Genomic DNA, 24,017 nt, shown 5'->3' with positions numbered 1-24,017 from the left:
ATGCCTCAATTCACCGACGCAGAGTTCGTCTACACACACACACACACACACACACACACACACACACACACACACACACACACACACACACACACACACACCTCCAAGATCTTCTCTTTTTTTAAGTCACTAATCTTCAGCTCCTTCACCTCCTGTCCTGCCTCTCTCCCTCCTCTTCATCACTCGCTCCTCTCAGACGCATTGATTTGACTTTAAAGTCTCGCTGATTTAATTCCCATCCTTCATCAACCTGTTACTCCCCCTCCTTCTCCTTCTCCTCCTTCTCCTCCTCCTTCTCCTCCTCCTCTTCCTCCTCCTCCTCCTTCTCCTTCCTCTCTCTCTCTCTCTCTCTCTCTCTCTCTCTCGTCTTCAGTAGACATGAAGTTAATTACATACATTTTGTTTGAATGCCAGTTACAACAGAAATGTACCATCTCTGGTCCAAGTTAATTTGTTCTGTGAACTGTTGCGTGTATATATATATATATATATATATATATATATATATATATATATATATATATATATATATATAGACAATATAACACAATCCATCGCCGCGTACAAACTCACACACTGTGTCTTCATCGTACTTCGGCGTGAATAAACTTTTCTTGTCAAGTGGTTTCACCAAACTGTCGCCTCCACGTCCATCGGGGTTGTGCACAGTGTTGTCGGACATGTCTCATTGCATTGTGGGATATGTATGCCGGCATACTGAAGATATTACCAGGAGTATAAAGAAATATGATGCACTAAAGCAAGAATTAAAATCTTGCTAAAAACATGCGGAGATTCACCATCTTTCACTTTTTAATATTCTAATTTGTGTGAATCACGACGAAAAAATGTCCTCTGTCGCCAAAACTTAGCATGCAAAGTGACTCCATTTATATCTGGTGAAGGGAGGGAGGAGGAAAGAGGGAGGAGGAAAGAGGGAGGAGGAAAGAGGGAGGAGGAAGGAGGGAGGAGGAAAGAGGGAGGAGGAAAGAGGGAGGAGGAAGGAGGGAGGAGGAAAGAGGGAGGAGGAAAGAGGGAGGAGGAGTGTCAGGAAGCATCCGGAGGATGAAGGTAAAGGAGCCGTGAGGACGAGCTGTCGAGTTAAACCCGAGTATTGACAAGTGACCAGCTTCTCTGTGTCGAGCGTCGCGTGATTGACAGCGACGGCTCGGGGGTTCGAAGCTCGAGTCCCGCCTTCCTGCCACAGGAACGTAAACGCCCGCCGACATTTAATAGAGAACGTTGAGGAGGAAACGCTCCATCAATCCCGAGGACGGTTGTTCGTTTCCACATTTTAACCCCCGTTTTCTTGATTTTACGTCGTTTCTTAAAGTCACCTGTTTTAAAGGCTACATACAACTGTGTTCTTCCAGCTTAATTAAAAAAAAACTTCATATCTCTCGTGAAAAAACATAATTTTCCTTATGTGGACGAACTGCTAACGAAACCTCTGTTTGGTTAGCCGTTAGCTGGTTCAGCTAACTGCTGATGAAACCTCTGTTTGGTTAGCCGTTAGCTGGTGCAGCTAACTTCTAATGAAACCGTTGGCTGCTTGCAATTGGTTTACTAAAGGTCTTCACAGAAGCCGTGTTGTATATGAATAAAATGGTAGGTACATGTGGACATGTGCGTGCAGGGTTTCCACGTTCGGGGTCGTGAAGGTCAACGCGGTTACCTTCCACGTGGAAGACGCTCGAGTCTGAGCATTTAGCTCCGCCAATAGCACCTTTTATTTTCCACCAACATCTCTTTCCATCGCTGCAGGTAAGGTGCTGTCTCCGGCGAAGAAGACCTCCCGCAGTGGGAACCCCTGGGTGTCGGTGCTGCTCTCCTGGTTCCTCGTGCAGGTCAGTGGAGCCACGCTGCCGCCACAATAACACAATGACACATTTCTGCTCCAGTAGATTGAGCCGGAGGAGCAAAGCATTGGCAGAGGCAAAGAGGTGAGGATGGAGAGACCGAGGAGAGGTGGAGAATCTTTAGAGCAAATAGGCCGGACCATCCCATCATTATCAAGCGTGAGCGTTGGACCCTAAATGGCTTGTCATTATTTGCTCTTTCTCTCTCTCTCTCTCCTTCTTTCTCTCTCTCTCTTCTTTCTCCCTCTCTCCTCCCTCGCCAATCTCCAGGAGTGGAGGAGGAGCAATTAGATGGAAATCGTTAGCCGCCCCGACCGCTTCCATCAGAGATCATTGACTCTCTCGTCCCCTTTTTCTCTCGGCCTCTTCCTCCGCCATCTGAATGATTCACTGATGACAAAAGTCTGATTGTAATCTCGCCTCACACGCCGCTGGAGTGAAGAGGAGGAGGAGGAAGAGGAGGAGAAGGAGGAGGAGGAGGGTGGGGCACGAGTCAAAGCATTATTACTTCAAGTGAAGCTCAAATGGGCCGACTGTAAGAAGAAGGGAAAAACAGAAAACCGTTGAACGAGAAGTTAGAAGTTTTCTAAATAGGGGAGATGAAAATTAAAATATGAATAAAATAAATACAATGAAAGAGGTCGACATTCCACGTAGAGGGATTAAAATCAGTTATTTAACCTGAACGCGAACAATACCTGCAAACATTTTCAGAATCCCCGCAAACTTTCCGTGAAATCGCTCTCCCCGATTTTCGCCGATCGACCGCAGCCTCCCACCCGACATCGACCCATTTCAAAACCACTATAGCCGAAGTCGAGGACAAATCAAGCCACAGTGTATTCTACTCAAGATTTCTGGCTGACGGCCTCAGATGTTTAGGAGGAGCTGATTCATTGAAGTGTATTTCTGTTCGCCGCTATGCAGACGACACACCACTATCTTTCAAGTCAATGACTTCGGTAAAGTCTTCACTTCTCAAGACTTTCCTCTATCAGAGGAACTTCTTCCTCGTCACGGGAGGAAATGTGGTTTAAAGCCATGAAAATGTGGTTTAAATTCATGAATATTTGGTTAAAAATTGTGAAAATTGGGTTAAAAGTCATGAAAATCTGGTTTAAAGTCATAAAAATTTGGTTTAAAGTCAAGAAAATTTGTTCAAAAGTCATGAAAATGTGGTTTTAGGTCATGAAAATGTGGTATAAAGTCATAGAAAGTGGGTTGAAAGTCATTAAAAATTGCTTTAAAGTCATGGAGATCCATTTGTTCGAGTGTGAACGCTGCCTTATCCCTACAAAATAAGGGTACACTTTGTGCAACATTTTTGTTGATTACTTCTCGATTAAACTCCTATTAAATCTCAGAAAACATGCATTTACTCCAACTAATGGCTTCATTCCGTGTCGGCATCTTAACTCAAGCGCCCACTGTCCGGTCGTGACCTGTAAACTCGGAAAAGCTTTTTTTTCTTCTTCCTTGAAGTCCACAAACATGACTCAGCTGCTTCCTCTCACTATTTTATTTATTACGTATAAGTGAGCCCCTTATTTCGGCTCGATTTATGGCAATTTATGCACAGCGCCTTTAACAAAACACTCTTTCAAATGGCCACACGAAAACACACCCGGAGGAGATTTAGTGCGCACACACACACACACACACACGAACACACACACGTGCGCGCTGACAGCCATGCTGGCCTGTGTCTGAGCTAATGGCTAATTAATGCTCTGGTGGAGACGACTCCCGGGGGAGCGCTGCAGAGACACCCACTGACTTTGACTGCCAGAGGTCAGAGACGCTTTCTTGCCCACTTTCACTTCTTCTTCTTCTTCTTTTTCCGTCTCATCATCTTCTTCTTCTTTCTTTCTTCTGCTTCTTCCTTCGGTTCGTCATTTCTTTCTGGCTTTCTCGACCGCCTGTCGATAATGTGACATCATTAATCTCCATTCCCCGCCATTACCTCCCCATCCTCTCTCATCCCCTTCAGTTTACTTCTGCTTCACGGTCACAAAGTCGGTGATCTTCCCCCCTCCGTAAAAACCACAGACGATACGCCCTTGAGCCGCAGGAAAAACCAACTCCAGGCAGCAGACTTTCACACGTAATTGGGGAGAAAGCTTCCTGTGTTTGTTCCCAGGTAGAGTACAGTAGTTACCTCCTCCTCCTCCTCCTCCTCCTGAGCAATCAGTCACAGGAGAAAAGAAGAAGAACCCACTCCTGATGATGAAGAAAAACCTCCACGGAAATAGTTTCATTCTCTTCAGAAGAACTAATAATAATGACCATTTCCCCCTGAAAGACGGCATGTTTATGCACACGTTGGTGCATGTGGGATGGAGGGAGGAGGCTGGGAAAGATTGTTCAGTTGTTATAGTTTGAAAGTGCTCACGATTCATTACAGCGCATTTTAAAAATTTGAGCAATTTACACTCTAAGTGGATCATAAGCTTTAGCCGACCACGTGTGGATAAAAGCAGCCATTTTGCATTAAATAACTCATCAGTTTTGATTGATGAATATATATATATATATATATACATATATATATATATATATATATATATATATATATATATATATATATATATATATATATATATATATATATACATATATATATATATTTCTGCACTTTCAGAAAGAAAAAGTAAGAATCGAAATTAAGTTGGAATTATTGATAATAATAATAAATTGATCAATTTAATACGACAGAAATACACCATATTTAATACAGTCGATTACAGACAAATATAACCGCAAATCCGTCTGAATAATTTTGGTTCCTTTTTAATTTTAAACAAAAGACAATTAATTATGAAAGTGATCAACATTTCTTTATTATTCTTGCATGTAAATTGAATTTTTTTACGTATCAATAATAATATCAACCTCATAAATACATGAACCGTGAAGCCATCAGAACAATAAAATACATTACAATTGCTTGCATCATTTCATTATATTTCCCCACGCTCCACCGCTCTATTTTACCCAGAATCAAACCTGTCAACGTGATTAAGACTGCCCCCTAGTGGCCGACAAACGAGTGCACGGCTCTCCCTCCTCATTGGACACTTGAGAAGTCTCAGTGCATCTCACTGCATTGCAGCCCAGATATAGCATCTTAATTACCCGTTTGCCTCCATCGCCGGCCCCTCAAAGTGGAGCTCGGGTGTCCCACAGGGGTCCTACCCGGGTCCCCGAGAAAAGGCAGAACGATTAAATTTTAACGGCATCTCGCTCCCGAGACGTCGGTCAAATCTCACCTTGATGTCACCTCGTTCCTTCAGTGCAGACAGATAATTATATCTAACAGCGGGAAAATCTTCAGAAAGGTCCCTTTGGATCGAAATGGACTTTATGTTCAATTATCTGGGGTTCCTTGACTTACAAATGGATCGGAACCTCACGTCTGGATCGCAGCGTACCTTAAAAACCCTTTTGTGTGAGATTTAAACATTTTATTATAGCAAAGTATTTTTATAGCACGCAGTTTATAATGTAGCCTCAGAAATGATTGTGTGAGTTTTTAACACGCTAATTGTACTTTGCTTTTTGGAAATAATGCAGATTATTCAGTTTTAAACGCGTAAAGAGTCGCTTTGAGCCGGTGTCGCTTCTTCCCGTGTGAAGACAGACGGCGGTGAGGGGAACTCTGCCATGTGCTGATAAATCAAGCGGCGGCAGGCGCATGAAGATGCAAATCATGTGGTTGACTTGAGAGATTCTGAGGGTGAACGCCGGGAGTCGGGGTGCTTTAAAAATACACTCAACTGTCGCATTTTTACTTTTTTTCTAGCTGGTGCTTTTCTCCGGGAAGCTCAACACCATCGCCAGCATCGTGACCATCTTCTTCCTGTTGGTGTACGCGGCCGTGGACCTGGCCTGCCTGGCTCTGGAGTGGGCCTCTGCACCTAACTTCAGGTAAACACACACACACACACACTCTCACCTGTGTCATAGGGGTGTGAGAACACATTGATACACAAGAGTATTGCGATATTGCTTTTTATTTTCTTCTCTAAAACACTGAGGTTTAAAACATTGCTGAAATTGTATGCATATAGTGTGTTCTTTATACAGTTCTGGTCAATTTGATTTTGAATATTGTATATATTACAGTTACAATACACTCCTCACAGTACCACAATATAGAAGAAAACTTGAAGAAAACTTAGTTTTCCATTGTTGGAAAGTCTAGATGAATTGAAATGAATGGATGCTGCGTTTAAGGCCTTCAATTTAAATCAAAACCCCGGACTAGACGTCGTCATCTTGACGTCACTTATTGATTGGATCATGGTCGGAGGTTTCGAAGCCTTGAAATCTTCAATTTTGGCGGCCGCCATCTTGTTTTCTTGGTTTTTTTTGCAACCAGTGAGCCGCAGTGACCATATTTGGACTGCGGGGGCGTGACGGCGAGCTTCCATACGACCGGACCTCTTTTAGCAATCCCATGAGTCGCCCCCCTGCTGGCCAGTCGAGAGAATGCAGGCTCCACTTTTCAGAATCGCAGGTCGAAGTCGTGAGCGTACGAGACTTGGATTACGCTGCAGAGAGTTTTATACACGGATGTTTAAGATTCAGTTTTGCTGTCGTCAAACTTTCACTTCAAAACCCCCAAGACTCTCCTCCGTTTTTCGGATACTTGGTTTAATGTCCCGGCGTGGGAGAAAAAGCAGTTTTTCCACCAGGATACAAGGTGACGCCGGGCGAGTAATTGATTTACAAACGGTCATTTTGCGGCTGAAGTATTAAGCTGTCATAATGGAGGCCGGTGGCCGACATGTGACTCCCTGCAGCACATTTTCCTCCGTTAAACTCCCTCCCTCCTCCTTTTCTCCACCTCCATTGTTTATGCATGTGTGTGAAGACGTGGCTGTTTGCCAGCTGGTTGCTGCTATGGTGACAGTGCACTAATTAAAAGCCATAAAACCAGCCTCTGCTTACAGCCCCATGCTGGAGAGGGGCCGACAATAAAACTGTGTGTGTGCGCGTTTAGCCTGCTCGAGAGCGTGGAGATCTTCGGAGATTTAAATTTACAGTGTTTGTGTGTGTTGTTTGGATCAGCGAGGACACTTGCAATGATCCTGATTTATAAAAGCTCCCCGGAGCCGTTCCCCCGCAGCCCGAGGACAGTTTGTACTGTATATGTAGCTGCATGATTACATCCACGCCGCCCGGCTCTCCGCTCAACTTCCTTTTTCTGTTTTTTTTTTACGAGTTACATTTTTCCCGTGTAAAGTGTTGATGGTGTCACAAACACTGTCAACCGAATCGGCACCATCTTTAATTTATAAAAGTGCATCTCCACATCCAATGTTGTTTTTTTTTTTCTGAAGACATACCTCCGTTGATTAAACTCCTCCGCTGGCTGTGAAATACTTCTCAAACATGACAACTGCTTCTGTTTTTATTTGTTATGGAGGAGAGAAACGGTTTAAACGCCGTTCATCACTTTTTTGTCGTTTTCTTTTTGTTATGACAGATTGCCTCCAGCACTGCATTTGGTGTTGTGTGTGTGTGTGTGTATATATATATATATATATATATATATATATATATATATATATATATATATATATATATATATATATATATATATATATATATTCTTCTGCAGTAATAGTTGGAGAAGAGAACATTTACAGCTTTCAAAGTCACGGAGACATCAGTCAAGTATAGTTGGAATCAGCTAGAGAGCGTTTATTGGAGTCCCACTGTTTCAGGCCCTGATCACTAGAAAGTGCATGGCTAGAAAGCGTGTCGCTAGAAAGCGTCTTGCTAGAAAGCGTGTTGCTAGAAAGCGTGTTGCTAGAATGTGCTATACTAGTAAGCGCATTGCTAGAAAGCGCATCGCTAGAAAGCACTATGCAGGAAAGCGTGTTGCTAGAATATGCTATGCTAGAAAGCGCATAGCTAGAAAGCGCATTGCTGGAAAGCGCATTGCTAGAAAGCGCGATGCTAGAAGGCGTGTTGCTAGAAAGCGCGTTGCTAGAAAGCATGTTGCTAGAAAGCATGTTGCTAGAAAGCCTGTTGCTAGAAAGCGCGTTGCTAGAAAGTGTGTTGCTAGAAAGCGCTATGCAGGAAAGCGTGTTGCTAGTAAGTGCGACGCTAGAAAGCGCAATGCTAGAAAGCGCAACGCTAGCATACGGCACTAGAATGCGCTATGCTATAATGCACTATGCTAGAATGTGCTATATTAGAGAGTGCTATGCTGGAAAGTACTTCCTTACAAAGTGCGTCGCTTGACTAGAAAGTGCACTTAGCGAGAAAGCCCTTTTACTTAAAAACGTGCGTTGCTAAAAAGCAAAATTTGTATCGAGACTCATGGCGTCTTAAATCGCATCCTATTTTTCTAACTGATAATCTTTCATTGTGGACAACAAATCAGTTTTGACAAATCGCGGCAGTACGAGAGCTTGTTAGCTTTAGCTGATTACAGCCGTTAAGCAGCACAGAGCTAACAGCAAACGTTGGCGAAGGGTTCCATTGAGTCTCATTATAAACCGTTCAAGCTCTAATTTGTTTCCACAGCAATATAACATAGATATTACACGAGAATTATGAGCTATTTATCTCCCAAACACCAGCTGTGATTGTTTATTGCTTCATTTTTGTTGTTTGTTTTTAACTTCGGTCTCAGTTGGGTGTCGAGAATGGTGGATTTTCACTTTTATCGGTAGCGACTGCGACATTTCATTACGAACTTTTCTCTTCACATTTTAGGGTAGATGACTAATAGAACAAAAACATCCGAGCGGTCCTTTTTAGTGCTCACAAAACTGCATTGTCACAAGAAAAAATATGACTTTGTGAGCGTCGAACCATATATTTTTGAGGAAGTTAATTCTAACGAGCCTTCATACCAATTTAATTTAGAGTCTACTTCTAATTAGGAGTGAACAATTAGTCCTTTTCTTCCCGCAGTGAAGCGTGCACAGTGAGTGTGAGAAACAAGACGAATCTTTTAGAGGAACAGCTGAATAGGAACGGCGTGTCCGTGGCGCGGCGGTTTGTCAGGCGACATGTTTTGATCATGTCTTCCTGTGGGTGTCAGGTGATTGACAGGAAGCAGAGTGAAATGTTCACTTTGCTGTTTGTCTGCACTCAGAAAACACATATTCCCTGGTTTCTGACACTATTATCCTGCGTCCTCATAGATGGTCCCCACTGTTCCTCTGAGCGGCTCAGACCTGGTTATTTAAGAACGTGCACCAGTGTTACCGTGGTGTTGATCTACACAGTGTGTATTTCACGGGTGTATTTGCTTTGAGAATCATTTTAATACCCCCAGTATGTATATTTGATGCTCAAAAGGTTGCTTTAACCAAACAAACAAGTCTGCAGAGCCCTTGTCTTCAACCTGCACCTCCTGACCACCAGGGGGCGACTCCTCTGGTTGTATAGAAGTCTATGCTTCATGTGTTAAAGCTGCATTCTCTCTCCTGACCACCAGGAGGCGACTCCTCTGGTTGTATAGAAGTCTATGCTTCATGTGTTAAAGCTGCATTCTCTCTCCTGACCACCAGGGGGCGACTCCTCTGGTTGTATAGAAGTCTATGCTTCATGTGTTAAAGCTGCATTCTCTCTCCTGACCACCAGGAGGCGACTCCTCTGGTTGTATAGAAGTCTATGCTTCATGTTTTAAAGCTGCATTCTCTCTCCTGACCACCATGGGGCGACTCCTCTGGTTGTATAGAAGTCTATATAAGTGACTCTACTTCTCTCTTGATGTATTCCCTCAGTAAACATTGTAAACATGAGTTGCTAGTCTTCTTCTATACAGCATGATGTTCATTTAGTACATTATGGTCTGTTAGAGTCAAACAGACCATAAAGCAGGGGACGCTTTAGGGGCGGGGCTACTTGGTGATTGATTGACAGGTTGACAAGGTGATTGATTGACAGGTTCTCAAGATTGCTTTTCATAGCCGTACATTAAAAATGCATATCAACAGCCACAAGAGGGCGCTGTGAGCGGCAGAATCCAAAGCCTCTACTTCACAGTAATCGTGTGTACTTCACAGTAATCATGTGTACTTCACAGTTATCGCGTGTACTTCACAGTAAGGGCGTGAAGGCCGTGACGAACGAAAACTCTCCGTCCACGCGACCGCTCTCTTAGCGCGCGGCGCCTCCTCTGGCGCCTCGTTATCGCAGCTCGACCGCTGGCAGCGGCCGCAGGACACAAAGTTAGCCGCGAAACTCCCCCTCCCCCCTCCCTCCCTCCAAACACCGATCCCTCTCTCGCCCCTGTCGACCGAGGGGTGATAAGGCGGCCTGTTATCTGCCCCCCCCCCCCCCCCACAGAGTTGTTCACTCTGCTACTTCATTGTTTCTGTGTCGCCGGGCAAATTTCAACGGCAGTTGTTTTTGTGTTTTTATTTAGTTTTAGTTTTTTTTCTTCCCCTCCTCTCTTTTTTTTACTCTGGCTCTCTCCGGCTCTCTGGCTCGCTCCCACGTCTCTTTCCAGGCAAAAAAAAAGAGAATTAAAAGCCATTTAGCGCCGTGTCTCTCCCCCTGAGAACGGCTCTGTAATTAGCATAACTAATTTAGCAGAAATATTTCCCCGTTCCCCTTAAATTTGCTGTTGTGTAGAGGAGGAGGTTGAAATTATGATGTAGCGGAAAAGATGCCTGCTTGTTAAGCGTGTGTGTGTGTGTGTGTGTGTGTGTGTGTGTGTGTGTGTGTGTGTGTGTGTGTGTGTGTGTGAAGGTATGCAATTTGCTTGTGTGTCTGAGATCCACGTCACGCTGGATGATTTTTCTTTTTCTTTTTTTTTTTTTATCGTTGACGTGTGAGCGCATCTGTCTCCTGGACTATCTGTGTTTCTGTGTGTGAGCGTTTTCCTTCATCTGTGTGTGGTTGCAGTGGTGTGTGTGTGTGTGTGTGTGTGTGTGTGTGTGTGTGTGTGTGTGTGTGTGTGTGTGTGTGTGTGTGTGAGGAGGCTTCTGTTGGCTGCAGCTTTATCAGCAGTGGCTCCAGCTGTGTGGAGTGTTCCTCAGGGAGGAGTTTTCCTGAAGCTGCGTCTGCCGGCCACTTGTACTCGTGGCTTAAACACGCATGAACACACACACACACACACACACACACACACATAACGGCGTGCACACACAGGGTCACTGGCCAGGACTCTGCGCTGCCCCCTGATGCCAAAAGGGGAGTTTGTGGGAGGCGATGACCTTCAGTTCAGACTGGACAACTGGGATACAGCAACAGCGATCAAGCAACTGGTATAAAGCAACTGGTATAACACAACTTGGATGAAGCAACCAGTATAAAGCAACTGGAAAGCATTAACTGGGATATAGCAACCAGGATAAAGTAATTGAGATGAAGCAACTTGGATAAAGCAACTGGCTGCTCAACAGAAACGCGACGTCCATGTTGTGTGATGTTCTCCGTAATGATCTATGAATTAACCATCTGAAACCAGCTGAAACCAGCTGAAACCAGCTGAAACCAGCTGAAACCAGCTCTGTCCTCTGCCGGTCTGCGCGTCCTTTGTCCGAATGCGAGTCGTGAGCGATTTGACAGATTGGAGTGTGTAGAAATCCAGATGGATCACAATCTGTGTGAGGACGGAGGAGAGGAAACTGTTAGAGCGCCATTATCTGTTGGTGAGGCGCGTGCTTCAACTATTCAACGATGTTTCGGGGCAATATCTTCTTATTTATAAAGCTATAAACTGTTGTTAGTGGGAGCGCACCTCAACTTTGAGTGCATGGTCATGTGACATTGAAGGGACGTTTTTTTGTTCACGAGCATAGAAGAGGGCGTCACACATTGGTCGGTGGACGGACACTTTTGCACGTTCAATATACCTTCAGTGCTAAAGCTAGTTAATGGAGCGCTAACGTAACCTGCTAATGTTAGCTCCGCTGGCTTTTAGGTAGAAACCAAACCCTAACTTAACCAGCCTGAGCGTAGTAAAAGCGTAGCTGTCGGACCCTTGTCAGATCTGTTGGAGGCCACGCTGTGATTGGCCAGTCTACACGCTGGAGGGGGGCGGGACTTAGCGAAGGGCCACTTAGCTCCCGCGTCCCAGCAGGCCGAGCCGATGTCAAAGTGATTTCTTAAATGGATTCTTAAGGTCGGTCCACAGCCTCTGCTGATGCAGTGCCAGTGTTGGGACGCCGCCTGACGTAACGTCTCACACACTCACTGACCTCTCCTTAAAGAACCCCCCCCCACACACACACACACACTTTCGCGCAGTGTGTCTTGGCTTGAAGCCGGGTCCCCTCCCTCCATCTTCATCGCTCCGCCGGTTCGTTTTCTTAATGTCTCTTGGGATTTGATTGGCGGCGATATTATTTCAACGGGGCTTTTTTCAGCCGATGTCAGCAAAGTGACATCAGCTGCTGGAGGGAGGGGGGATTGCACAGGAGGGGACCATCACCGCTGTTAGAGGGACCTCGGAGACAAAAGAGATGGGCGGGCCGAGCTTTTATTGTAATTACACCTGCTCTCTCCGACGGGATGAGAGGAGGGACGAGATGAGAGCGTAGCGGGCGGCGTGAGTGATCAAGTCCAGAAGAAATAAAAGCAAAAGTTTTGAAGACAGTAGGTCAGAACACTTAGAGCGTGACGAAGGTTTATTATAGTCTTCCTCTCAAAGGTCTCCACCGGTTCAGTGAAACTGTGGTCCGACTGCTGCTTCAGAGGACTTTCAACCTTTGACAAGAATCGCTTCTGCAATTGAACCAGAAAAAATCTGGCGTTTACGTCACCGGTAGCCGCTGCGACGCTAACGATGCTAAACGCCAAAGGATAACAAAAGCACAAGAGACGGAAAACACTGCTTATGTTGTGCCGAGCATTTTGTAGGTGAGGGCCATAAGAAGTGGGCGTGGACGTCACGATGTCACCCGTTGGTCTGTGGGCGTTTTGAAGCCACGCGTTCAGGGGTTTTGGCCGTCGCCATCTTGTTTTTTTGCAACCAGTTGACAGAAGTGAGGAGGGACTGAGGAAGAGGGGCATAGCGATGCCACAGTTTATTTGTGATTTTGAGCTACATATATAAACGTTTCTGATAGAGACCTGTCAATCACCTTGTAGCCCCGCCCCTAAAGCATACCTATATATATAATTTATGTGAATAAACAGTTGTTTTGATATTTTGTTGGATCGTTTTTCTTGCCGGTCCATTGATCTGCTTCTTCTACTAATCAAGTCTTCAGTGTGATTATTTGATTGATTCTCTTGAATGTTAGTGTGAACTATTGGCTTTCCAGCAGCTTCGTTCTTTTAAGTATTCACCTTAAAGTCTTTAACCCTCAGACCTGCTCACATTTTCCTTTGCCCCCGTAATCGATGAGGGAAAGTTGACCAATCGAATGGCTAATGGCTCTCCTTCCTTTAATGCCGCTCCCTCCATACCTTCACGCTCTCTCGCCGGCCGTTTCTCTAAAGAGTCTAAATCGGTTAATCTCTCCGAGGGTTCATTTTAAACTGTGTAATCACGGCTGGGAGTCATTTTTTATTTATTTGTAATATTTAATGGCTGTTTATCTTTAACGCGGCTGCAGGGAAATTGGGGTCGATTACGTGATCCTCCAGAAAACACACTAGCGTGAGCACTGGAGGCCTCCAGTGACGTACGCGCTTTATTTTGAAAGGAACACGTGTGCTCAGTGAATATTATTTTATTATGATAATATTTTATGATAGCTCATCATCATGTGCGCTGGTTTTTATTTCTACATCTTTACATCTTTACATCTCTATATCTTTACATCTCTACATATTTACATCTTTACATCTCTACATCTTTACATCTCTACATATTTACATCTTTACATCTCTACATTTCTACATCTCTACATATTTACATCTCTACATCTCTACATATTTACATCTTTACATCTCTGCATCTCTACATATTTACATCTTTACATCTCTACACCTCTACATCTTTACATCTCTACATCTTTACATCTCTACATCTTTACATCTTTACATCTTTACATCTCTACATCTCTACATCTTTACATCTCTACATTTCTACATCTTTACATCTCTACATCTTTACATCTCTGCTACATCTCTACATCTCTACATCTTTACATCTCTACATCTTTACATCTCTACATCTTTACATCTCTACATTTCTACATCTCTACATCTCTACATCTTTACATCTTTACATCTTTATATCTCTACATCTCTACATCTTTACATCTTTACATCTCTACATCTTTACATCTCTACATCTCTACAACTTTAAATCTCTGCATCTTTATATCTCTACATCTCTACATCTTTACATCTTTACATCTTTACATCTCTACATCTTTACATCTCTACATCTTTACATCTCTACATCTCTACATCTTTACATCTTTACATCTCTGCATCTTTATATCTCTACATCTTTACATCTCTACATCTTTACATCTTTACATCTTTACACCTCTACATCTTTACATCTCTGCATCTTTACATCTTTACATCTTTACACCTCTACATCTTTACATCTCTACATCTTTACATCTCTACATCTTTACATCTCTACATCTCTACATCTTTACATCTCTACATCTCTACATCTTTACATCTTTACATCTTTACATCTCTACATCTTTACATCTCTACATCTCTACATCTTTACATCTCTACATCTCTACATCTTTACATCTCTACATCTCTACATCTTTACATCTCTACATCTTTACATCTCTACATCTTTACATCTCTGCATCTTTACATCTTTACATCTCTGCATCTTTATATCTCTACATCTCTACATCTTTACATCGATCAAGGTCCTTTTGTAAGGAAAGGGGGTCAAAAGTATGAAAAATAATTTAGGATCAGATTTTTTAGAAAATGGACTCGACAGCGTGGGAATGAGGTCAGAAGTTCTACTCTGACTGAAAATGTACTTCTGTGCTCTCGGCCGACTTTAGCTAGATCTCCGTTTCATTCGCTTTTTGAAAACATCACGGAAGGAGGATCTGAGTTCATTTCCTCCTCATCGAGCTCCTCCGTGGTTCAAATCCCTCTTCGGTCTGAAGCGCTGGAGTTTTGTGGAGTGAGTTAGCGGTTAGCTAATAAAAAAGTCAAAAAATGGTTGCGCAATATGAGAGGGGTTCAAAAAATGATTACATTACGCTGCCAAGTCTTGAAAAAGGTGTCATAGTCATACAGAGTACATTTAAACAGGACGGAAGGAGGGATGCTTTTTTTTTAAACAACAAAACAAATCAGAAGTCAAAATGAATAACAATTTATCTTGGAATGTTTTCCCATCATGAACACATCCTTAATAAAGAAGAAGAAGGATGCAGGTGAGACGGAAAAGGAGAAATAAGAAGGAGAAGAAGGAAAGAAATGGAGAAAGAAGGAGGAGGAGGAAGAAGGAAAGATAAGGAGGAAGGATGATAGAGAAGGAGGAATGAGGAAGGGTAAAGAGGAACGATAACCAGGATGAAGAAAGAGGAGGACAAATAAGGAGGAAAGACAAGGAGGAAGGAGGAGGAGGAAAGAAGGAAACAGGGCCAATGTGAGGTGATAATTTAGCAATAGCAGAGAATGATTACTGAGCGGTTCAGCTCTCCTTCCCGTCAGGTTATTTCTGTCTTTCATCACTAAAATATGTACGAAGGGAACAAACTCATCTCAGGTTAATAATAAGAGAATAATTCACCTCCAGGTCTCTAATACAGCGGGAGACTGAGCGGAAGGAGGGATGTTCTGATGCATGTGTAGATATATATCTCTATATTTCTATATATATATAAACAGCTCTTTCTCCCCTCAGGCCCACCTTCCGCTACTTCACCTGGCACACCTGTGTGCTGGGCATCGTGGGCTGCGCGGTCATGATGTTCCTCATCAACGCCATTTACGCCTCGGCCAGCATCGCCTTCATGCTGCTGCTGCTGCTGCTCATCCACTACCTCAGCCCCACCTCCAGCTGGGGCTACATCAGCCAGGCGCTCATCTTCCACCAGGTCCGCCCGCACACACACACACACACACACACACACACACACACACACACACACACTCCCTCCTGCCAAACACTTTGCATTTCGCAGACAAACACTCGCACATACACATCGCTGCCTTGTCATTCCTGCAGCAGCTATCCATCACATTTATATCAGCTCCGGCAGACACACACACACACACACACACACACACACACATCAGCATCTTCTTCCTCTCAGCAAAGCTCTGCATTTATTACTCGTGACACACACGCAGAGCTTTACATCATCCGGCTCGCTCCGTGTCCTCTGTCTGGAGAGCCTGTTGCTCTCAAGGAGAGGGACCACGGTTGCCAGGATGGCCCGTTGCCAAGGGGGAGGAGGGGGGAGAGGAGGGAGGGAAGGAGGGAGGGAGCGAGGGAAGGACAGAGGGAAGGAGGGAGGGAGGGAGGGAAGGAGGGAGGGAGGGGTTGGGTTGCCAGCAGCTCGTCAAGAGGCAGATCGTTATTACAACCACTTAAGTTATTGAGCTTTTTCCGCCTCGGCCTCCTTTCCCTCCTTCCCTTTTTTGTATTTCTTCTGTTGAAGCTGCATTCTCTCTCCTGACCACCAGGGGGCGACTCCTCTGGTTGTATAGAAGTCTATGCTTCATGTGTTAAAGCTGCATTCTCTCTCCTGACCACCAGGGGGCGACTCCTCTGGTTGTATAGAAGTCTATGCTTCATGTGTTAAAGCTGCATTCTCTCTCCTGACCACCAGGGGGCGACTCCTCTGGTTGTATAGAAGTCTATGCTTCATGTGTTAAAGCTGCATTCTCTCTCCTGACCACCAGGGGGCGACTCCTCTGGTTGTATAGAAGTCTATGCTTCATGTGTTAAAGCTGCATTCTCTCTCCTGACCACCGGGGGGCGACTCCTCTGGTTGTATAGAAGTCTATGCTTCATGTGTTAAAGCTGCATTCTCTCTCCTGACCACCAGGGGGCGACTCCTCTGGTTGTGTAGAAGTCTATGTTTCATGTGTTAAAGCTGCATTCTCTCTACTTAACCGCTAGGGGGCGACTCCTCTGGTTGTATAGAAGTCTATTTGTCTTGTGTTGAAGCTGCATTAACGGTAACCAAGGCTGTAAAAGTATGTCTTAACACATTATTGCCCCCCCCCCCCTCCCCCTCCCTCCATGGCAAGGAGCCCAGTCCGCTTTAAACGATTACACTAATAGACTCAACAGAAGAAGAGTTCCTGCACGTGTGGCACGGCGCCCACTGGGTGACATTGAAGCAGGGACGGGGGAGACAACAACAACAAACAAACAAACACACAAACAAACAAACAAATGAAAGAACGCACTGGGTGATAACAGGCGGATGAAAACGTTGGTGAGGAGCAAACGAGAGTGAAGAAAAACAAGACGCCGAGGGTATCAGATGGGGGAGGGAGAGATATGAAGCGGGAAAAGAGGGGGATGAGTGATTGATAAACTAAGTGATGGATGAGACCGAAGCGACAGAGAAATGATGATAGCCTGATGGATGACAAGACAGGGGAAAACGGAGAGATAAAGAGAGAGGGAGGATAAGAAGAGTGCTCGGACTTCGCCTCCGGGCCTTTTTCTTGTTTTTAACAATTACTATCTCGGTAATAATGACGCAAATGGGCGCATCTCCATCTTTTTGTTTCATTCTTGGGGATTGAAGGCTGTATAGAAGCACTCGCTGCCAACAACTCGCGTTGTTTCTGGTTCTTTTTCCTGAACACAATAAAGAGTGTCTTTTTTTGTTCCTCCCGGACAATTTCACATCATTACCTCGAGTGGAGCAGACGCGACCTTAAGGAGTTTTCAACCCTTCCCCCTCCCCCGCTTCCCTCCCCCCCTATCGGCTCTAATTGCGACGTGATTGGTCGACTGCGGTAAAGTTTGTGTCCTTCACCACCGTTCTTGTAACACTGTGTTACTTTATGGAGCTTTATTTCCTCCCTTTATTCAAAAAGCGCTTGCTTGCACTGCGATTTGTTCTGATTCTGACGAAAACTGTATGCTAATACTCAGATATACTGACTCGTATACTAATATACTGACTCTTATACTCAGATGTACTGACTCTTATACTGATATACTGACTCTTATACTCAGATATACTGACTCTTATACTCAGATATACTGACTCTTATACTAATATACTGCCTCTTATACTAATATACTGACTCTTATACTCAGATGTACTGACTCTTATACTAATATACTGACTCTTATACTGATATACTGACTCTTATACTAATATACTGCCTCTTATACTAATATACTGACTCTTATACTCAGATATACTGACTCTTATACTAATATACTGACTCTTATACTCAGATATACTGACTCGTATACTAATATACTGACTCTTATACTGATATACTGACTCTTATACTAATATACTGACTCTAAAACTGATATACTGCCTCTTATATCCAGATATAGCCTTGCCGTCGGTCTTAGCGTTAGCTTTCACACGGCGGACACGTCGCCGCTGAGCATGCTGGTCATTAATTCCAATCAGGGTATAAAGTGAGTGTTAATTATACCCGGTAGGCTGTTGGTTTAGATCCAATGTTTGGTTCCACTTTGTCACGTCTGCTCAACGCTCCCTTGATGGCGCCTCATCAACGATGCTAATGGTTATAGTGGTTTAGTAAACAGACCAGTACGCATTCAAGCACACACTCGCTATATATATATATATATATATATATATATATATATATATATATATAACACACATTTTACTGCTCTGTTTGTTGTGGTTCGTTTTATCGTCCCCCTACTTCTCTCGTCCTGTCGAAGGTGCGCAAGTACCTGCTGATGCTGGACGTGAGGAAGGACCACGTCAAGTTCTGGAGGCCTCAGATCCTGCTGATGGTGTCCAACCCGCGCAGCAGCGTGGGCCTCATCAAGTTCATCAACGACATCAAGAAGAGCGGCCTCTACGTGCTGGGACACGTCCAGCTGGGAGACCTCGGTGAGCCGGCCGCCGCCGCTAGATGAAGTACCGTCGACCTTCGGGTCGACTTCAGTTAAACACCCAAACAGTCAGGATGGAGTTCTGTGAACAATCGGTGGGAAGCCGGAACCAGTGTCGACTTTCCGAAAGGTTCATCCATCGGGAGCGCTTGAAAGTTGTTTTTCTTACGCGCCATTTCTCTTCTAATCCGGCTCAGCGTGGCAGGGTCCACCATTATTTATGAGCAAAACAAATCAGCGATGGCGTTGGGATAATTAAACATTACGGGGAAACTAAAAGCTCGTTTGACGTGCCCGTCAACACCGTTGCTGGAGTTTTAATAGCAGATTGTTGCTGAAGACCCGTAGTAATGTTCCCACTTTACCTAAGTGTTTTCATTCAGGATCAAAACCATCCGCCGGGTCCCTTTTATAAAAATATGTATGTGTGCAAATTAGCAGCTTCATGTCACAACATCACTTAATGGACTGTTTTAGCATTCTGGACCTTGTTAGCATTCTAGACCTTGTTAGCATTCTGGACCTTTTTAGCATTCTTAATCATTTTAGCATTCTGGCCCTTTTTAGCATTTTGGACCTTTTTAGCATTCTAGACCTTGTTAGCATTCTGGATCTTTTTAGCATTCTCGATCATTTTAGCATTCTGGCCCTTTTTAGCATTCTCGATCATTTTAGCATTTTGGATCTTTTTAGCATTTTGGACCTTTTAGCATTTTGGACCTTTTTAGCATTCTGGACCTTTTAGCATTTTGGACCTTTTTAGCATTTTGGACCTTTTTAACATTCTGGACCTTTTTTAGCTTCTGGACCTTTTTTTTTTTAGCATTTTGGACTTTTTAGCATTCTGGACCTTTTTAGCATTTTGGACGTTTTTAGCATTCTAGACCTTTTTAGCATTTTGGACCTTTTTAGCATTTTAGACCTTTTTAGCATTCTGGACCTCTTAGGATTCTGGACTTTTTTAGCATTTTGGACCTTTTTAGCATTCAGGACAGTTTTAACACTCTGGACCTTTTCCCCTGTGACATCCGCTCGTCTGCTGCCGTGTTTTTCTTATTTCAGGGAGGAAGTAATCACGTTCTCGATCCTCCGGAGGCAGCGTCTCCTTCTCTTTTCCACACCAGCAGAGTAGAAATATAAAAAAAGGATCAGCAGGGTCATTGATTGTTTTCTTTGTCTTCTGAGGATTTCCGTTGGTTGGGGTTAAATCACGGGTTGTGAGGCCGACTGGGGACCTGCAGCCTTCAGAATTAAAATCCTCTTGAGCGGTTTCACAGTGGAGAAAAAACAAAGCGACACGTTCATTAAGGCCACTGAAGAGTCCTCCAGTGCTGATGATGCACTCGCTTTTATTAAATATGAAGGAGTGTAATAATCCACTCCAACAACGACAGCGGAGAGGAGCTTGTTGTCGAGGACCCGCGAGTACTTCAGCTCTGCCCTCCTCGTGTATTTTAAATTAATCCACAGGAATAACACGGCTCAGACGTGCCGGACGAGGCCTCTGGATCTGTCTTCTGGTGCATCTTCATAGAGGGTTCACGCGGTCATGGAAAACCTGGACAAGTGGCGTTTTCAAAATGGTTATTTGTGTATAAACCCTGTTTATTTTATACATCGATGGCCAAAGAGGAAACCCTACTATCTGCACTTTTTTTTATGTTTTATGATGTATTTGGTATCTTCAACAAGTAGTACTCTGCAAAAAAACAACATGTTGTTGTTTTTTGTATCCTTTGCTCTTCAGCCATCGATATTGTCTTTCATCTCTCGCATCAATAAAGTTTTATTCTCCTTCCTCCTCCAGACACGTTGCCCTCTGACCCCCTGCAGGCCCAGTACGACTCCTGGTTGTCGCTGGTCGACCATCTGAACATCAAATCTTTTGTCAACTTGACGCTGGCCGATTCGGTGCGTCACGGCGTCCAGCATCTGCTCTTCATCTCCGGACTAGGTCAGTTTCACCATCATCATCATGTCACCGTTGGCCAATAAGGATGTTTTTAAAGATGTGTGTGTCTTTTGTAATTTGAATGCGGTCATAGGTTTTTAATTCCAGAAAAAAGGACTAGGTACATTTTTTTGTTGTTGCAATTTTCAGGCAGGAATTTTACTTTTGGTCTTGTCACTACAACTTCCACTTCAACTTCCTTCAGTGCTTACTCTTCAACTGAAGCTATTATCACCTCCATTTCACCTTTCATCATCATCATCATCGTCATTTCATTTCCGCTGCGCCTTCAGTTGATTTCAGTGCTTACACTGAAACTGACACTTCCACTTCATTCAGCGCCGACATTTGAATTTCTGCACTTCTCTTTTTTAGCTTGCACTTGTCATTTTGTTTCAGCTGCCACCTCAATTCATTCAGTGCTTGCTCTTAAAGTTCAACTTCATTCAGCGCTTCAATTTGACCACTTCAGTTGTTTTCAGTTATTCTGATCCAGTCATTCACTGGTCCTGTTCATCTTCTTCTAACACACGCTTTTACTCCTTTCAGCGCTTCCATTATCGCTCGACTTGAATATCTCCCTTTAAGTGCGCCCAAACCTGAAGTTATTTGTCATTTTCATTCCAACTGCATTTTAAAGTGCCACTTCGTTGTTGTGTTTTTGCCAGTATCCATTGAAACACTTGAACTTCATTCAAACTACACATCCAGTCAGTGATTTATTTCCAACGGACATTCAAACTTCTTTGTAAACTTCTTGAGTTAATTTAAAATATTCATGCTTCATTTGTTGGAGTCTCGGCCACTTCAATTGCTTTCAGTGCTTGAAACCTCAGGTGCAAAACTACCTCATTAACTTTTTCCCGCCTTTTTAAAAAAATTCCTCCCCCAGGCGGGATGCGACCCAACACCCTCGTCCTCGGCTTCTACGACGACTGCCTCCCGACGGACACGCTCATCGACCCGTCGCTCTCCTTCGCCGGTTCCTCGGCGGATCCCTCGGACTCATCGCAGGACGCCGAGCGCCACGAGCCGCTCTTCCACTTCGCCTCCCTGCGGGGGTCCGGCGGCGGCGGCGGCGGCCGGAAGGTCGTCGGGCCCGAGGAGTACGTGGCGATCATCGCTGACGCCATGAAGATGCTGAAGAACGTGGTGCTGGCGCGCTACTTCGACGGCTTCGACCGGGCGCGGGTCCTCTCGCCGCCCGCCGCCTCCGCCTTCTCCTCCGGTGGCGGCGTGTTCGTGGACGTGTGGCCCGTCAACCTGCTGCGGCCCGACAGCTGCAGCTACGTGGACACGTGCTCGCTGTTCCTGCTGCAGCTGGCGTGCGTCCTCAACATGGTGCGCGCCTGGCGCCGGGCCACGCTGCGCCTCTTCCTGTGCGTGGAGGCGGGGCGCAGCGTGCGCGGCTCCGAGGAGAAGCTGGGCCAGCTGCTGAAGGAGCTGCGCATCAAGGCCCAGGTGTACTCGGTGCCCTGGGACCAGCAGGTGGCGCTCCACTGGCAGCGGCAGGGCGAGTGGGGCAAGAAGGGGGAGGAGCCGAGGGCGGACCAGGAGGACGAGGAGGTCGACGGCGACTTCGTCAACAGCTTCCCGAGCAACGCCGCGCGCCTCTCGGACGACTACCTGGCGGCCGTCAACCGGCTGATCCTGGACTCGGCCCGGCCCGCCCCCGCCGTGCGCTTCCTGTACTTGCCCCGCCCGCCGGCCGACACCCGCCGCTACACCGCCTACTTGCCCCAGCTGGAGCTGCTGACGCGGGACCTGGGCCCCACGCTGCTCATCCACGGGGTCACGCCCGTCATCACCACCGACCTCTAGCAGCATCAAGACCTCCGGCCTCTTCGTCCCCATCTTCTCGAACCCCCGACACATTCCACCCTGACGTTTGAAGTATTCGCAGCGCCCCCTGCTGTTGCTCCTCGTGAGGTCGTTTTCCAGATGTGCCTCTGGCTCAAGAAGTGCCTCGCTCGGCGTTTTACGCCCCGAGCGTCGTCTGCAGGAAGTCTGCTTTTACGCTTTTTGACCGATTTAAAAAAAAAGAAAAGATAATGCAATAACGACGACGGTGCTACTCCAGAAGTCTTAAAAAACGATTCACTCCAAAAAAAAAAATGGTTTCACGTGAGATCTCAGGAAGACATTCCTTTCTTTCTTTTTATTTTTTTTTAAATGCACTTTTTCTTTCCTGTAGCAAAACTGCAAGCTCTGCAAAAAAAAACACAAAAAAAACTCCTTCAACATGTTTACAGTGCCAATAACTACTGTGAGTGAACACGCGCATGTACTGCAGGTACTCTTAGAATAGGTTCTACTCACAAGTGCCAGAGTTCATTGATTGAGAGGCCTTCAGGGGACGTCGGTAAATACAGAGTTTTACTTGAACGTCACGCTGTTGGAAAGCTTTTGGTGGCTAATGATGTGTTTTTGTTCCTCGATGCGTTGATGTGATCTATAACCTTTAGGATGTGATCTATAACCTTCATGCTGCGGTTCGGCTCTACTCGACTGTTTTTTTCCGATATTACCTGCTACGTTTTTATTTGAAATGTTTTGGTGCGACCTCAATCAGACCACGAACTATCCTTCTTTTACTTTTATTATTATGTTTCTCTTTTACCCACTTTTTCATTTTTTGAGTTCTTTTTTTTTACCCCTTTTTTTAATTATTATTTAAAAAAAAAAATAAAAAAATAGGACCAAAAAAATTAAAAATTAGGACAAAAAAAAATTATCTTTTTTTTTTTTTTTGGTCTTTTTTTCCGTTGATTTGAAAAAACAACGGAGAGAACAAAAAAGAACGAAAGAACAAAAAAAAGTTCCAGGAGAGAAATAAGAACTTGACGACTGACAATTGTCAAAATTACAGTTACAGCCTAAAGTTCACACAAAGTCAATTTTTTATTTTTTTTATTTTCGTCAACGAAAAAAAAAAAAAAAACTTTTTTTTTGTCCTAATCTTTATTCTTTTCTTTTTTGGTCGTAATTTTTTTTTTTTTTTTTGGTGTTAATTTTTTTTTTTTGAGCGGAAATGGGCTTCCATACTTTTAACCATTTTAATTAATTTTTTTTTAAATATTTTTTCTCGTTGACCCATTTGTTTAATTCTGATCCTCCTTTTTTAAAATTCTTATTCTCTTTTAACCAGATTTATTGTTGCTCTCCTCGCTCCATCACGCCATTCTTAGAAGTAGAGAAAAGGGGGCGGGACCCGGCCTCCCAATGCGAGCAGAGCCGAACCGCGGAGCGCAAATTCAGC

At 44.4% G+C, this 24,017-nt stretch overlaps 1 protein-coding gene across 2 annotated transcripts in view; it reads left to right on the top strand.

The window, feature by feature from the left end:
- The window catches only part of zgc:153039, a 40,985-nt gene extending 17,549 nt beyond the window's left edge, over positions 1–23,436 (top strand). For both annotated transcript variants that reach the window (XM_068585672.1, XM_068585673.1), the window contains exons 8-13: positions 1,765–1,847; positions 5,662–5,786; positions 15,631–15,823; positions 18,631–18,805; positions 20,615–20,761; positions 21,651–23,436. In XM_068585672.1, the coding sequence (XP_068441773.1) occupies positions 1,765–1,847; positions 5,662–5,786; positions 15,631–15,823; positions 18,631–18,805; positions 20,615–20,761; positions 21,651–22,579 (1,652 nt within the window). In that variant the 3' untranslated portion in view covers positions 22,580–23,436. The remainder of the gene's footprint in view (positions 1–1,764; positions 1,848–5,661; positions 5,787–15,630; positions 15,824–18,630; positions 18,806–20,614; positions 20,762–21,650) is intronic.
- The last annotated feature ends 581 nt before the right edge of the window (positions 23,437–24,017 follow it).

Source organism: Clinocottus analis, unplaced genomic scaffold (assembly GCF_023055335.1).
Source record: "Clinocottus analis isolate CAN_PGR_092001 unplaced genomic scaffold, fCliAna1.0.p SCAF_2, whole genome shotgun sequence".
Classification (NCBI taxonomy): Eukaryota; Metazoa; Chordata; class Actinopteri; order Perciformes; family Cottidae; genus Clinocottus; species Clinocottus analis.
The sequence above is the reverse complement of the archived record's forward strand: the minus strand, read 5'-3'. Positions and strand labels throughout refer to the sequence as shown.